The sequence below is a fragment of the Elephantulus edwardii genome, unplaced genomic scaffold, assembly GCF_000299155.1.
Source record: "Elephantulus edwardii isolate Elephantulus edwardi_28Jun2011 unplaced genomic scaffold, EleEdw1.0 scaffold00237, whole genome shotgun sequence".
In the NCBI taxonomy this organism is placed as follows: domain Eukaryota; kingdom Metazoa; phylum Chordata; class Mammalia; order Macroscelidea; family Macroscelididae; genus Elephantulus; species Elephantulus edwardii.
Genome location: NW_006399987.1, coordinates 1,417,779 through 1,431,198, shown reverse-complemented (window position 1 = coordinate 1,431,198; position 13,420 = coordinate 1,417,779). Strand labels below are relative to the sequence as shown.

The window sequence follows — 13,420 nt, the reverse complement described above, 5'->3', positions numbered from 1 at the left end:
ACACACACACACACAAAACCCCAGTTGGTAAACCACACATATACACATATACAGTTGAAGAAACCAAGAGCTGATAAGATTTTGTAACAATGACAATTTTTATATAACATAGTCCAAATTCACATTTTGGTACTTATACAAAGTCATGTGCTACAACTGAAAAGATGCTTTGCTCATTAAAGTCCCTGAGTCTCTCCAGTGACATCACAGAAGCCCTGTGGAAAGACAGGCTTCATCTTATAAATTCAAAGGCTCTGTTACAAATGTAAAATATATACACATGTATTTGCTCTTTGATAATACTTTATCACTTGTTTTCAAATCCTGGGTTTTGCTGCAGACATTGCTCATTCTTTACATTCAAAAGCCCTCTCTTGGCTATGTATTCTTACATGTCTAGTGAGGGCTGAGGGCCAGATAAAGGCTTGCCTACATTCTTTGCATTCATAAGGCCTCTCTCCTTTGTGAGTTCTTAAATGCTTAGTCAGAGCTGAGGAACAACTGAAGACTTTCCCACATTCTTCGCATTTATAAGGCTTCTCTCCACTGTGAATTCTTAAGTGTTTACTGAGGGATGAAGACTGACTAAAGGCTTTCCCACATTCCTTACACTCAAAAGGCCTCTCTCCACTGTGAATTCTTATATGTCTCGTGAGGACTGAGGGCCAACTAAAGGATTTCATACACTCCTTACATTCATAAGGCCTCTCTCCCCTGTGAGTTCTTATATGGCTAGTAAGGTGTGAGGGTCTGCTGAAGGCCTTCTGGCACTCCGTACATTCATAAGGCCTTTCTCCTTTGTGAGTCCTCACATGTCTATGGAAGGGGGATGTATCACTGAAGGACTTCCCACATTCCTTACACTTAAAAGGCTTCTCTCCACTGTGAATTCTCTTATGTGTGGTGAAGGATGAGGAATAAAAAAATGCCTTCCCACATTCCTTACACTGATAGGGCTTCTCACCACTGTGAGTTCTCAGATGAGTAGTAAGGCTCGAGGACCTGGTAAAGTCTTTCCCACATTCCTTACACTCATAACGCCTTTTACCACTATGAGCTCTTAAATGTTTCCTGAAGAATGAGGAACAATGAAAAGCCTTCCCACATTCCTTACACTGATAGGGCCTCTCTCCACTGCAGAGTCTTCCATGTTTCCTGAGGGATGAGGAGCAGTGAAAGGATTTCTCACATTCCTCACATTCATAAGGCCTCTCTCCACTGCTGGGATTCCTTAAATCTTCACTGAGACATGAGGCACTAAGAGCTTTCCTCCTTTGAGGTTTTTTATGTTTAGTGAGGGTTAAGGTGTCATCAATGACTTTCCTGAATTGTTTTTGCTTATATGGTTTTACTTGTCTATGAGTTCTTCTCTGTGCAATGAAAGATGAGGAACAGCCACAGGTGATGCCACACTCCTTACATTTATGCAGTTTCTCTCCAGTAAGAGTCTTCATGTGAGTTCTTGGGTATGAAGAACAATTGCAGGCCACTCCACATTCCTTACACTGCTGGGTACTGTATGCAGTGTGAGAAATGATAAGATGACTGAATGATGAATGATCCAAGAGAGTTTCTCCAAGCTTACAGCGTTCGGAAGAATATACTCGAGCAAGAATTCTTTTGAGCCGGATGAGATTTGCATTCTGGCTGAAAAGCTTCCCACATTGATTATCGTCTTCAATTTTCTTTATGTTATCTCCTTTATTTCTTATGTTGTCTTCTGTACTTTTAGTGAGGCTCTCTACTGCATGCTTTCTGTTAAAAAAACAAGCAGCATGGCATTAGTCAATTTTATAACTGTATAGAACCACGAACAATCAGAGGAGACAGGGTGCAATGTAGAATGGATTGATGTTATGTGCCATCAAGTCGCTTGCGACTCATAGCGACCTTATGTACAACAGCCATAAACCCTGCTCAATCCTGTGCCAATCACACTGCCTCTGACACACCCATCCCGATTAACCCAGTCACTGAATCAATCCACCTCATAGAGGGCCTTCCCCTCTTGCGCTGTCCCTCCATCCCTCCAAGCATGATGTCCCTCTCCAAGGACCTGTCCCTCCTTACAACATGTCCAAAGTATGTCAGACGAAGCCCCAGAATGCTTGCCTCCAAGGAGCAGCCCATTTTAACCCTCTCCAGAGTGAATCTGTTTGTTTTCTTGGCAGTCCATGGTACATTCAATACTCTTCTCCAGCACCACAGCTCAAAGGCATCAATTCTCCTTCTATCCTCCCTAGTCATTGTCCAACTCTCTGATGCATAACAAGTGATTGCGAAGACCAGAGCCTGTATCAGATGCACCTTAGACTCCAGTGACACCATTGTTCTTCAGTACCCTGGAGAGGTCCCTAACAGCAGACTTTTCCATCACAATAAGTATTTTTTTATTTCCTGGCTACTGGTGCCAAGAGTGTTGACTGTGGAGCCAAGCAGACTAAAGTTGTTAACAATCTCAATCTCTTCACCATCCATCCTGATGGATGGATTAGGTTACTAACCAAACAAAAGGTCAGCACTTCGAGTCCACCAGCTGCTCAAGGAAGAAAGATGGGTCGTCTCCTCCCAGAAAGATGTGCAACCTCAGAAATTCAAGGTGAGGGTGGGAATGGAGTGTCTCTAAACTGCAATCAATTTGGTTGATTTGGCTTTTGATTTCTATATGGCAAATATGAAAGTACTCTGCCTTGAGTTGTATCATGCTGACTGGGTTGAAACACCTCACAAAGGGTAATTTTATTACCCTGACTCATTACTATTGAGTTGATTTCAACTCATTGTGATCCTACAAGACAGAATAAAACTGCTGCATAGGATTTGGAAGGACCAGTCCCTGGGAGAAGGACATTATGCTTGGAAGGGTGGAGGGACAGCGGAGGTGAGGATGAGATGGATTGATACAGTGACTGGGACACAGGAGTTGGTGTGTCAGAATTAGTGAGACTGGCTCAGGACAGGGCAGGTTCAGAGGTGCTGTACATAGGGTCACTATGGGTTGCAGGTAACTTGATGGCACATAACAACAACAATAAAAGCAATCTTTTCAGAAATAGACTGTCACATTTTTTCCTGTAGAGTGGTGGGTGGATTTGAACAACTGACCTGTGATACAGTAGCTGAATAAAACCCATCGTTTTATCAGAGCTCTCATGCTATGCTAGTTCTTGTTGCTGCTGTTGAGTTAAGTTAGTCTAACTCACAGCAACTTTATGTACATCAGAACAACACACTGCCTGCTCACGTACCATTATCACCATTTTTGTTATGATTAAATCCATTGTTAAAGTTATCTTGTATCAATCATCCAGCTTCTATTTTGCTGATTCTCGACTTTACTACCGTGAAATCCTTCTCCAGTGACTGCCTTCTCCTGATACCAAGTCCAAAGCATGCTATTGGGACATTACTAAAGAATAGCATTATCCGTTAAGTGTGTACAAGTGAAATGTATCCGAAATATTCGTTATATAATTAATGTTCAGGGAAATGTGCTGTTAAAATTATGTGAACATACTCTTAAGTGCAACCCACAAGTTCTCTCAGTATAGTCAGTTTGAGGACTAAGGTGTGCCTGATTCAGGCCATGGTCTTTCCAGCCACTTGCTATGTATCTGAGAGCTGGACAGTGAATACAGATTACAGAAAAAGAATGGATGCCTTTGAGCTGTGGGGTCAGGGAAGAGTACTGAACATTCCATGGATTGCCAAAAAGAACAAACAAGTATATCTTAGAGAAGGTGCAGCCAGAGTGCTATTTTGGTGGCTAAAATGATAAAGCTTCACTTTACATACTCTGGCATGTTTCTAGGAGAGGCTGTTTCTTGGAGAGGGGCATCATGCTTGGAAATGTGGAGGCCCGGAGAAAGAGAAGACCTTCAACAACATCGGCTGACACAGTGACTGCAGCAATAGGCTTAAATGTGTCAGAGATTGTGAGGATGGCACAGGATAGGACAGCATTCAAATCTGTTGTTCAAAGGGTCACTATGAGTTGTACTTGATTCGATGACACCTAACAGCAACAGCAACAACAACAACTATTTAGTTATAATTTCACACCCGTACACATATATACACACACACCCCATTACCTTAAGACTCTTTTGAGGAAATGCTTATTTTCATGTGAATTATACTCACCTCACATGCTTCCCCTGGTGGTTGTGATCTTCCATACCATGGAATTCACGTATTTCTTCTAACATTGAAGACCATGACTCATCCTTTATGAATCTCAGTATCTCTTCATTATTATCCTGTTGAGGAACTGACCCAATCATTTTAAGTGGCATTTTATAATATAAAACAAATGGGAAATTGAATCAGGAGTAACGTATCTTTGAGTACAGAAAGACTAAGGACGACACAGGACAGTGGAGGATTCAGGTCAGCTGTTCATAGGGTCACTATGAGTGTACTCATCAGCACTTAATAATAACAACAACAAAACAAATACAGAAACTACTAAGAATTAATTCCATAACAAGGTGATTATGACATACCTATGTGAATAGAAGTTCAGCCTTCTCAAACCAAAATAAATTTTGTTGAGTTGATTACTCAGATATAATTCTCTTCACGCAGGGCTTGTTCTTCAAAGGATTCTTGCCTACCTGGTGCTCTCTGAAACAGTGGCTCTGGGAAAGTCTTAAGCCCACTCTTAGAGTTTCCCCTAAATTAACAAATGGTTGTGTGAACTGAGTACTAACAGGAAAGGTATAGATCATGAATGAATACAGCAGAGAGCAAGAATTTCCTAACTGGGTCAGCATTTGGTCTCTAAAGTCTCTATTGATGGATAGTTTTGAGTTTATTTATGATAAATTAAACACATCTAATTTGTAATATGACAATGAAACTCCTGCAAGGTGTCAGAAAGAAAATCTTGACATCAATTTATAATACTTAGGAGTTTATAATTCTTGGGAGTATGCAAAAGATATAAAGGCAGTTTAATAGACAAATCTTTGTTTTCAGAAGGAAGACTCTAGAACTAAAGTTCCATGATTACACTGAACTATCTATCACTTTTGCGTGTAGTCCGTTAACTCAGCCCAAATTCTGGAACAACGCTGATGAGCACAATATATTTAATCTCGAGAGTAAAAACTAGAAGAACTGAAGTCCACCTTACCAATGGAGGCCAGGTTCCCGAAGATTTCTCTCATCACATCTCTGTAGAGTGTCCTCTGAGCAAAATCCAGCAAAGCCCACTCTTCCTGGGAGAAGTCCACAGTCACATCCTCGAAGATCACTGCGTCCTAAAACACCCAGACATGCAGATCAGCAAGGTGTCACCTTTCCCATTGAAAACAAAGGCAGACGCGGCTGGCAGTCCAGGGTGACGATGAGTTCACAGAAAGATTACACAGCATTCATGTTAAGATCTACTGAAGAGTTTGGCCACCAGCTGCTCCTCTCACATTTATACATTTATACGAGAATGTCCTATTTTTACAATGGCTATAATAACAGCCCTTTTATTTGTTAAAAATGAAGAAAAAGAAAAGATTCCTATTCTTGAAGCATGTTAAGTATAGAGACGTTAGCAGTTAATTTACTCAAGAATTCTAGGAAAAATTATATAGCATCCCTCTGGAGGCTCTACTTAAAATGGTCAGACATAATAAGCAGCTGTCTGAACTACCAGTCAGTCCTGCTATGACAGAGACGGATGGCTGTAAGAACTAGAAATTTATTCTCTCACAGTTTAGGATGTTTTATTGTTGCTGTAGTTGAGTGGGCTGAGACTCATAGCAACCCTGAGAACAAAAGACCTGAACCCAGCCCTATCCCGTGCCACCCTCTCCTTCCTGACACCCTGAGTTCACTGCTACAGTCACGGTGTCAATCCATCTTGCTGAGCACCTTCCTCTCTTAAACTGACCCTCCACCTTTCCAAGCATAACGTCCTTGTCCAAGGACTGGGTCCTACTAACAACAGGCCCAAAGTCTGTGAGATGAAGTTTCACCATATCCTTGGTTCCCAGGGATCACTCTGGTTTCACTTTCTCCAAGAAAGACCTTCTGAGGTTACAAGTCTCAATTTATGAAGCCTACGAACAAGCGATCTGAATCATGTCCTATCTGGGGCCATCCTCATCTGTTACACCTGAGCCCACTGCTGCTGTTACTGTGTCAATCTGTCTCATGTAGGGTCTTCCTTTCTTCTCTGACCCTCTTCCTTACACCAAACATGACGTCTTACAACATGCCCAAAGTATGTGAGATGAAGTTTTACTGTCCTTGCTTCTAATGAGCATCCTGGTTACACTACTTCCAAGACATATCTGTATGTTCTTCAGTCAGTCCATGGGATGTTCAGTGCTCTTCACCAACACCACAATTCCATTCCTCTTATGTCACCCTTATTTATTGTACGGTTCTAAAACGCGTTGCAACTGACTGAAAACTGCATGAAAGGCACACCTTAATCTTCAAAATGACATCACTGTTCCTCATTGTTATTGTTGTTAAGTGTCGTCGAGTCACAGGTGACTCACAGCGACCCCATGAACGAAAGTCCTCAACACTTGTGTGACTTTCATCCTTTCTCCAGGTTCATAGGGTTTCCCGAGGCAAGCTATTACAGAAGTGGATGCCACTCCTGCTTTCAAGCTTGTTTTAATTGGGAGCTCCACCCCACTCTGTCCCCCATGGGTAACCATTCTCGCATTTGACACATGAGTGTCACAGTGTTCAGCTTCACAGCAACCACAAGTTACTTCTGTGTGGTAAGTGTTTTGCTCCTCCGTAAGCTCATTAGAAGACAGATTTCTAAACAAGGACCACAGAATGCTTACTTCAACCTTTACCACAACTCAGCAGGGATCCTGTGTAACAACAGGGGATTAAAAAGGAAAGATCTTCAGGTTTAAGATCTTATGTAAGAATTTTCTAAGAAAGCTCAAAGACAAGAGAGGTGAGAAATTTGGAGGCAGCAAAGGAAATTCTGGCCTCTCACACCTATAGAATTACATCAAATTCACCTTAACTTTAAGCTAGACAGACATAAAAACCATATACAAAAGGCTTATTTGACAGTATTTTTTACACACTACAACATGTCTTATTGTCAGTAAAAAAAATTACAAAGCATACTAAAAGCACAGTATGACTAGACAAAGTAGATAGGAGCAGAACCAGATTCAAACACAGTTGAAATACTGGACTAAATAGGCAGGACATTAAAACCATAAGACCTACAGACTCTTGGCCCTCGGATTAGTGGTGAAACTGGCTATGGCCTCTACCTCCAAAAAGACTGAACTACTCAAATTTCACTCGAGAGAACTTGTTAAGTGACGTTGAGTGGCAGGCGACTCATAGCGACCTTATGAAGGAAAGTCCTCAACACTTGTGTATCTTTCATCCTCTCTCCAGGTTCATAGGGTTTTCAGAGGCAAGCTACTTATGACGTGGATGCCACTCCTGCTTCCAAGCTTGTTTTAATTGGGGAACTCTACCCAACACTGTCCACCCTGGGCAACCAACCATTAATGCATTTGACACATCAGAGTCACAGTGTTCAGCCTCAGAGCAACCACAAGTTACCGCTGTATGGCAAGGGACACACCCGGGCTATATGACCTAGAGAACTTAGAGAACTTAATTTAAAAAACGTTTTTTGACACACCAAACCACAGATCCATAAGCTCAGAGAATAACAAACAAGATAAAGTAAAAAACCCTTTCCATCTGGACATTTCTTACAGGAGATGCATAAAATCATATTGAGGAAGAAACTCCTGAGGGAAAACAGGTGGAGAAGTACTTCATCTAAACAGAAGCACTGGAATGACTGCACAATTTCATCTTGTGCAGATCCACAATCAACACCCTTGGTACGAGCTGTCCAAAGATCAGGAGATGAATAGCATTGGGGAAAATCTGCTGGGAAAGACCTCTCCAAAGTCCTGAAGAGCAATGATGTCAGTTTAAAGACTAGGATGTGGCTGATTCAAGCCATGGTCTTTCCAATCTCCTACTATGCATCGGAGAACTGGCAGTGCGTAAGGATGACAGAACTGATGTCTTGGAGTAGTGCTGCTGAAGAAGAGTGCTTGAACAGCCCATAAACTGCCAAAAGAACAATTAAATATGCCTTAGAGAAAGTGCAACTGGAGTGCTCTTTGGATACAAGGCTGGTGACGCTTTGTCTAACATAATCTGGGCATGTTTGTTAGGAGATGCTATTCCTTGCAGAGAGAGATTATGCTTGGAAAGATGGAGGGTCAGTGAAAGAGAGACAGACTCTCAACGAGACAGACTGATACATGTCTGTAGCAGTGGACTCAAGAGCGTCAGAGATGATCAGGATGGTACAGGACAGGATAGAGTTCAGATCTGTTGTTCAAAAGGTCGCTATGAGTCATGCTCAAGTCAACAGCATGTAACTACCACCACCAACCAACCACCACCACCATAGACGAGCAGGAAAATGATACAGGTCAGAAATTTGGATACATAAAGGAAGAGCTTAGAGAAGATGCAAATGAAGGTAAAAGAATTTTTTTCACATTTTATTAATTTAAGAGGTAATACTTTACTACTAATAATAGCCACAACAGACTGATTATAGCTCATGGTAAGAGACATGAAGGACAGAAAATACTACAAAGTACCAAAGGGAGCTACAAAAAACTACAAAACAATGTACAAAAATGAGGTTAAAAAAAAGTACAAAACCATATATATTTTTTTTAAATTTAAATTTATTATTAATTTCAGTAAAAATTTAGAGAGACTTTGAATTTCCATTCATTCACTGTTGCACATCTCTTCCCTCCCAACCCTCCCCCCCACCCCCCGAACACTACCCTCTTGGAAAAGTAAAAGAAAAATTCTTTGTTTTACAAACCCTCCCCCAGGTCCACTCCACCACGTAGCCTTCGCTCTAGACTCCTGTCATGACAAAAATACCTAATCACATATTTTGAACAGTTTTCTCCCTCATCTGTTGCAATGCAGTATATACATTATTGAACCCATCTTTCTCAGTCTCTCCCCAACCCCAAGGTCAGTCCTGTTTCATAACAGTGGCACCATGCAGTATTTGTCCTTTTGTGACTGTGATACTTCACTCAGCATAATTTACTCCAGAGTCACCCAGTTTGAATAATATTGCATGAGTTCCTTGTTTTTCAATGCAGCATAGTATTCCATTGTGTGAATATATCCATTTGTTTGTTAATGGGCACTTAGGTTGTTTCCAACTCCTTGCTATTGTGAACAAAGCCGAGATAAATATGGGTGTGCATATATCTGCTTGGGTGGCAGTTATGGTCTCTTTGGGGTATATTCCCAGTAGTGGAATTGCTGGGTCAAATGGTATCTCTATTTGCAACTTTATGAGAAAGCACCATACTGCCTTCCATAGTGGTTGCACCATTTTACATTCCCACCAACAGTGAATAAGGGTTCCAGTTTCTCCATAACCTCGCCAGCATTTGTTGCTTGCTGTTCTGTTAAATTTTGCTATTCTGACTAGGGTGAGATGTTATCTCATAGTTGTTTTAATATATATTGTTTTTTTAAAAAACATTGAGTCAAGATTTACAAATCATACTGACTTTTCAGTCATTCAGAAACTTTGTTTTCTAACATTACCAATTATTAATGCAATTAATTTATTACAATGTTTAATCAACCTCTCATCCTGTGTTGCCTTTCCTTTCACTCCCCTTATCTATTCATTTTTACTTCTCCCTCTTTTACCATCCCACTTATTCTTCCAAAATTACTGTGTGCAAACCTTTCCTTAGCTTTTTTTTCACTTTAAAAAATTTCATTTTTGCCTATTTTCTCTCTCCATTCCTTCACCCCACAATGCATCCCTTGTTCCAAACTGTTCTCATAATCATGTATTTCTTTAAAACTGTTCTTCTACTCATCTATTTTAATACTGTGTTCATTATCTATCCACTCTCTCCCCACTTCCTTTCTAAACCCCCATGTCTGGCCTATTTTATAACAGCAGTGTTATGTAGTCCTTTTGTGATTGAGATATTTCACTTAGCATAATGTCCTCAAGGCTCACCTATGTTGTATGTTTTACTAATTCATTGTTTTCCAATGTTGCATAGTATTCCATTGTGTGGATGTATCACAGTTCTTCTACTCATTTGTTTATTGAAAGGTACTTGGGTTGCTTCCATTTCTTTGCTATTGTGAATAATGCAGCAATAAACATGGATGTGCATACATTTGTTTGAGTTGTGGTTCTTGTTTCTTTCGAGTATATTCCCAGCAGTGGAATTGCTGGGCCAAATTGTATTTCTAGTTCCCCATTTTTGAGAAAGTGCCAGACTGCCTTCCATAGTGGTTGTACCATTTTACATTCCCATCAGCAGTGAATCAGGATTCCAATCTCTCCACAACCTCACCAGCATTTATTTGTTGCCCTGTTGAACTTTGCTATTGTTTTTGGGGTCGTTCGCTTTTATAATAGTGGCCTTATATCACTGTTCTTTTGTGACTGACTTCGGTCATTCAGCATAATTTGTTCTACATTCATCCATGTTATACAGTATTTAAGGAATTAGTCATCATTTTTAGTGATTTATAATACTTCACTGCCTGAAAGTATCAGTTTCTTTAACCCGTCATTGACTGATAAGTACTTAGGCTGTTTCCAACTCTTTGTGATCATAAATAATGCTGCAATAAACATGGGTGTACATTTGTTAGTTTGTATTATAAACTTTATTTCTTTGTGATATAAGCCTAGTAGCTGAATTGCTGGAGCAAATGTTGATTTCTATTTCCAACTTGCTAAGGAAGCACCAAACCGCTCTCCATAGTGTTTGCACTGTTTCATGTTCCACCAGAAGTCTATGAGAGTTCCGACTCTCCACTCTTGTTAGCATCTGTGGTTTGCTATATTGCTGAACACTGCTATTGTTGCAAAAGTGTGGGAATACTATTATTCCTGAAGCAGCACAGAGTAACTGGGAAATAGACTTAAGACTTATTAATGTGCATATTGTAAACCCTAAAACAAAATAAGATGTACAACTGATATTCTATGTGTGGAGGGAAAAGAAATAACACAAAACGACTATTTAAAACTTGTTAAGTGCCACTGAGTATGATTCATAGTGACCCTATGAATAAAAGACCTGAACCCTGTCCTATAACTGTTATCATTTCTCTAATGTTCAGAGAGTTTCCAAAGGCCTACTGTTTAAGAAGTGGATGCCAATCCTGCTTCCAAGCCTGTCTTAATCTGGGAGCTCTACCAAACCCTGTCCACCATGGGTAACCATTTCGGCACTTGACATACCAGTGGCACAGGGTTCAGTATCACAGCAACCCCAAGTTATTTCAGTACAGTAACCTGACAGATCAATGTTGTACCACTTAGAACAATGTTCTTTCCAAACACAATTAACACTAAGCCCAAGGGCCTGTGGGCACAACTGACTTAAATACAAAGGCCCACTCATCAGGTCCTTACAGTGACATCATTACTCCTCAATAATTTGCAAAAAGGTCCCTATGAAAGTAAAGAAAATCAGAAGAATGTCTCTTTACGCCTTACTGACTAAGCAAAATGCATTTGACTGTGTAGATCATAACAAATTAATTGTGCTCATGTGAAAACTATACCTAGACCAGGAGGCTGTTTGCAAACAGAGCAAAGGAACACTACATGGTTTAAAATTAAGAATGGAGTACATTAAGGTTATATTCTTTCTCCATACCTATTCAAATTGTATGTTGAGTAAATTATTTGAGAAGCTGGAATCTATGAAGAAAAATGTGACATTATGATCAGAAGATTCATCAATAACCCATGTTTTCCAGGTGACACAAAGTTGCTTGCTGAAAGTGAGGCGAACTTAGAGTAAAGCACTTGTTGCAGAAGATCAAAGAATACAGACTTCAATATGGATTGATCCTCAACGTCAGAAGAAAAACTCTTTAACGCTGGACTGATAGGCAACATCAAGATAGAGAAAAGATTGAAATTGTCAACAACTTCATCTTACTTGGATCCACAATTAATATCCCTGGTACCAAGAGTCAGGAGATCAGGAGACGTACTGCACTGGGAAAGTCTAAGAATACCCCCATTTTTTTGTGTACTCACCATTTCCTGGATCAAGACTCTGATACCTAAATGAATGTTTCTTTCTATAGTCCAAGAAGCCACTTCAGTAGGAGGGATGACAGCAGCAGAAGAGTCGCCTGGAAGACTGGAGGCAGATGACTAATGGTTGACCATAAGGTCAGTCGATGGCTGAAATCCTTATTTGTGATTTGCAGACATGCAGGACAAGTTCCCCAGCTGCCTAGAATGGGTTTATTCTCCTTTAGTGACACCTGGAACCTAGAACAGAAAAAGACTGGGGAGGAGAGGAGATGGTGTTGAATAAGGAGGGGTTGACAGGCTTCTGGCCTTTAACTATACTGCTAGGTAAGGTTTCTTTCATACTCAAGGTATATGCATTTTCATCCAGCTCCACTGGCTGGCTTTTTTTTTCAAGCAAGAAGATCATAGTTGGAGCAATTAACTTCCTTATCCTGGAACAGGAGAAGCGTCCCTATCTGGCCAGGCTGGAAATCTTGAACGTCAATATCCTGCAGGATGTCAGAGAACCAGAGTTGAAGTTGCATATGGCAACGCAAATATTCATATTTGACATCTGCATGGAAGAATGTATGATTTCATGTTTGCTTGATGAAACCATTGTTTCCTCAAATTTTTACTCTATTCAGGTACTAACTAATTATTTTAAATTTCATTTACATGATCGTAAAATGTAACCTATGATTTTTCTTTTCCCTTCTCCACTTTTCCCCCTTCCCTTCATTTGAAGCCTGTGGCACCACCAATTTCCATCCTTTCAAGGAATCTGGAGGATACTCCAACATTCTATCAGTATTATAATTAATTTACCAACCAATCAATTGCAAAATCATTTACCTAGTTTTCTCCAACTGGCAATCTCCTCTATTTCTCTTCCCACTATAATTCCCCATGCTAACTCCTCTTCTCTTAACTCTTTATCTGAATATAAACGTCTTCTCTAGCACAGTCTTTATACCATTGCTTCCCCTTTGGGCATTATCCTTTATTTATTAGTACTTTCTAAGGGAGCTCTGGAGGCTTACTGGTAAGCAATTGTTCTGCCAATACAAAGGTAAATTGTTCTAATCCACCAGCTGTTCTGTGGGAGAAAGATGGGCAATCTTCCTGTGAATGTAAATACACAGCCTTAGTTTCTACACATATTATTTTAAGCATAAATTGAGAGCTTGCTAGGTTTACCAATAGTCTCTGACTTAAGGCAGAAACTCTATTATAAATCAGTTCTGATGGAAGGTGAGTAACTCTTTTGTGGTAGTCTCACTATTCTCAAGGATTCTGAAGTTCCATCTCACATAGTTTGGGCATGTTGCAATGAGGGAC

General features: G+C 40.2%; 1 protein-coding gene across 1 annotated transcript in view; it reads right to left on the bottom strand.

The window, feature by feature from the left end:
- Positions 1–347: 347 nt before the first annotated feature.
- Positions 348–13,420, bottom strand: part of LOC102851080 (zinc finger protein 709-like) — a 24,466-nt gene continuing 11,393 nt past the window's right edge. Inside the window, exons 3-5 of the mRNA XM_006898830.1 lie at positions 5,138–5,264; positions 4,144–4,201; positions 348–1,755 (exon numbers count right to left, since the gene is read on the bottom strand). Of these exons, the coding sequence (XP_006898892.1) occupies positions 348–1,755; positions 4,144–4,201; positions 5,138–5,264 (1,593 nt within the window). The remainder of the gene's footprint in view (positions 1,756–4,143; positions 4,202–5,137; positions 5,265–13,420) is intronic.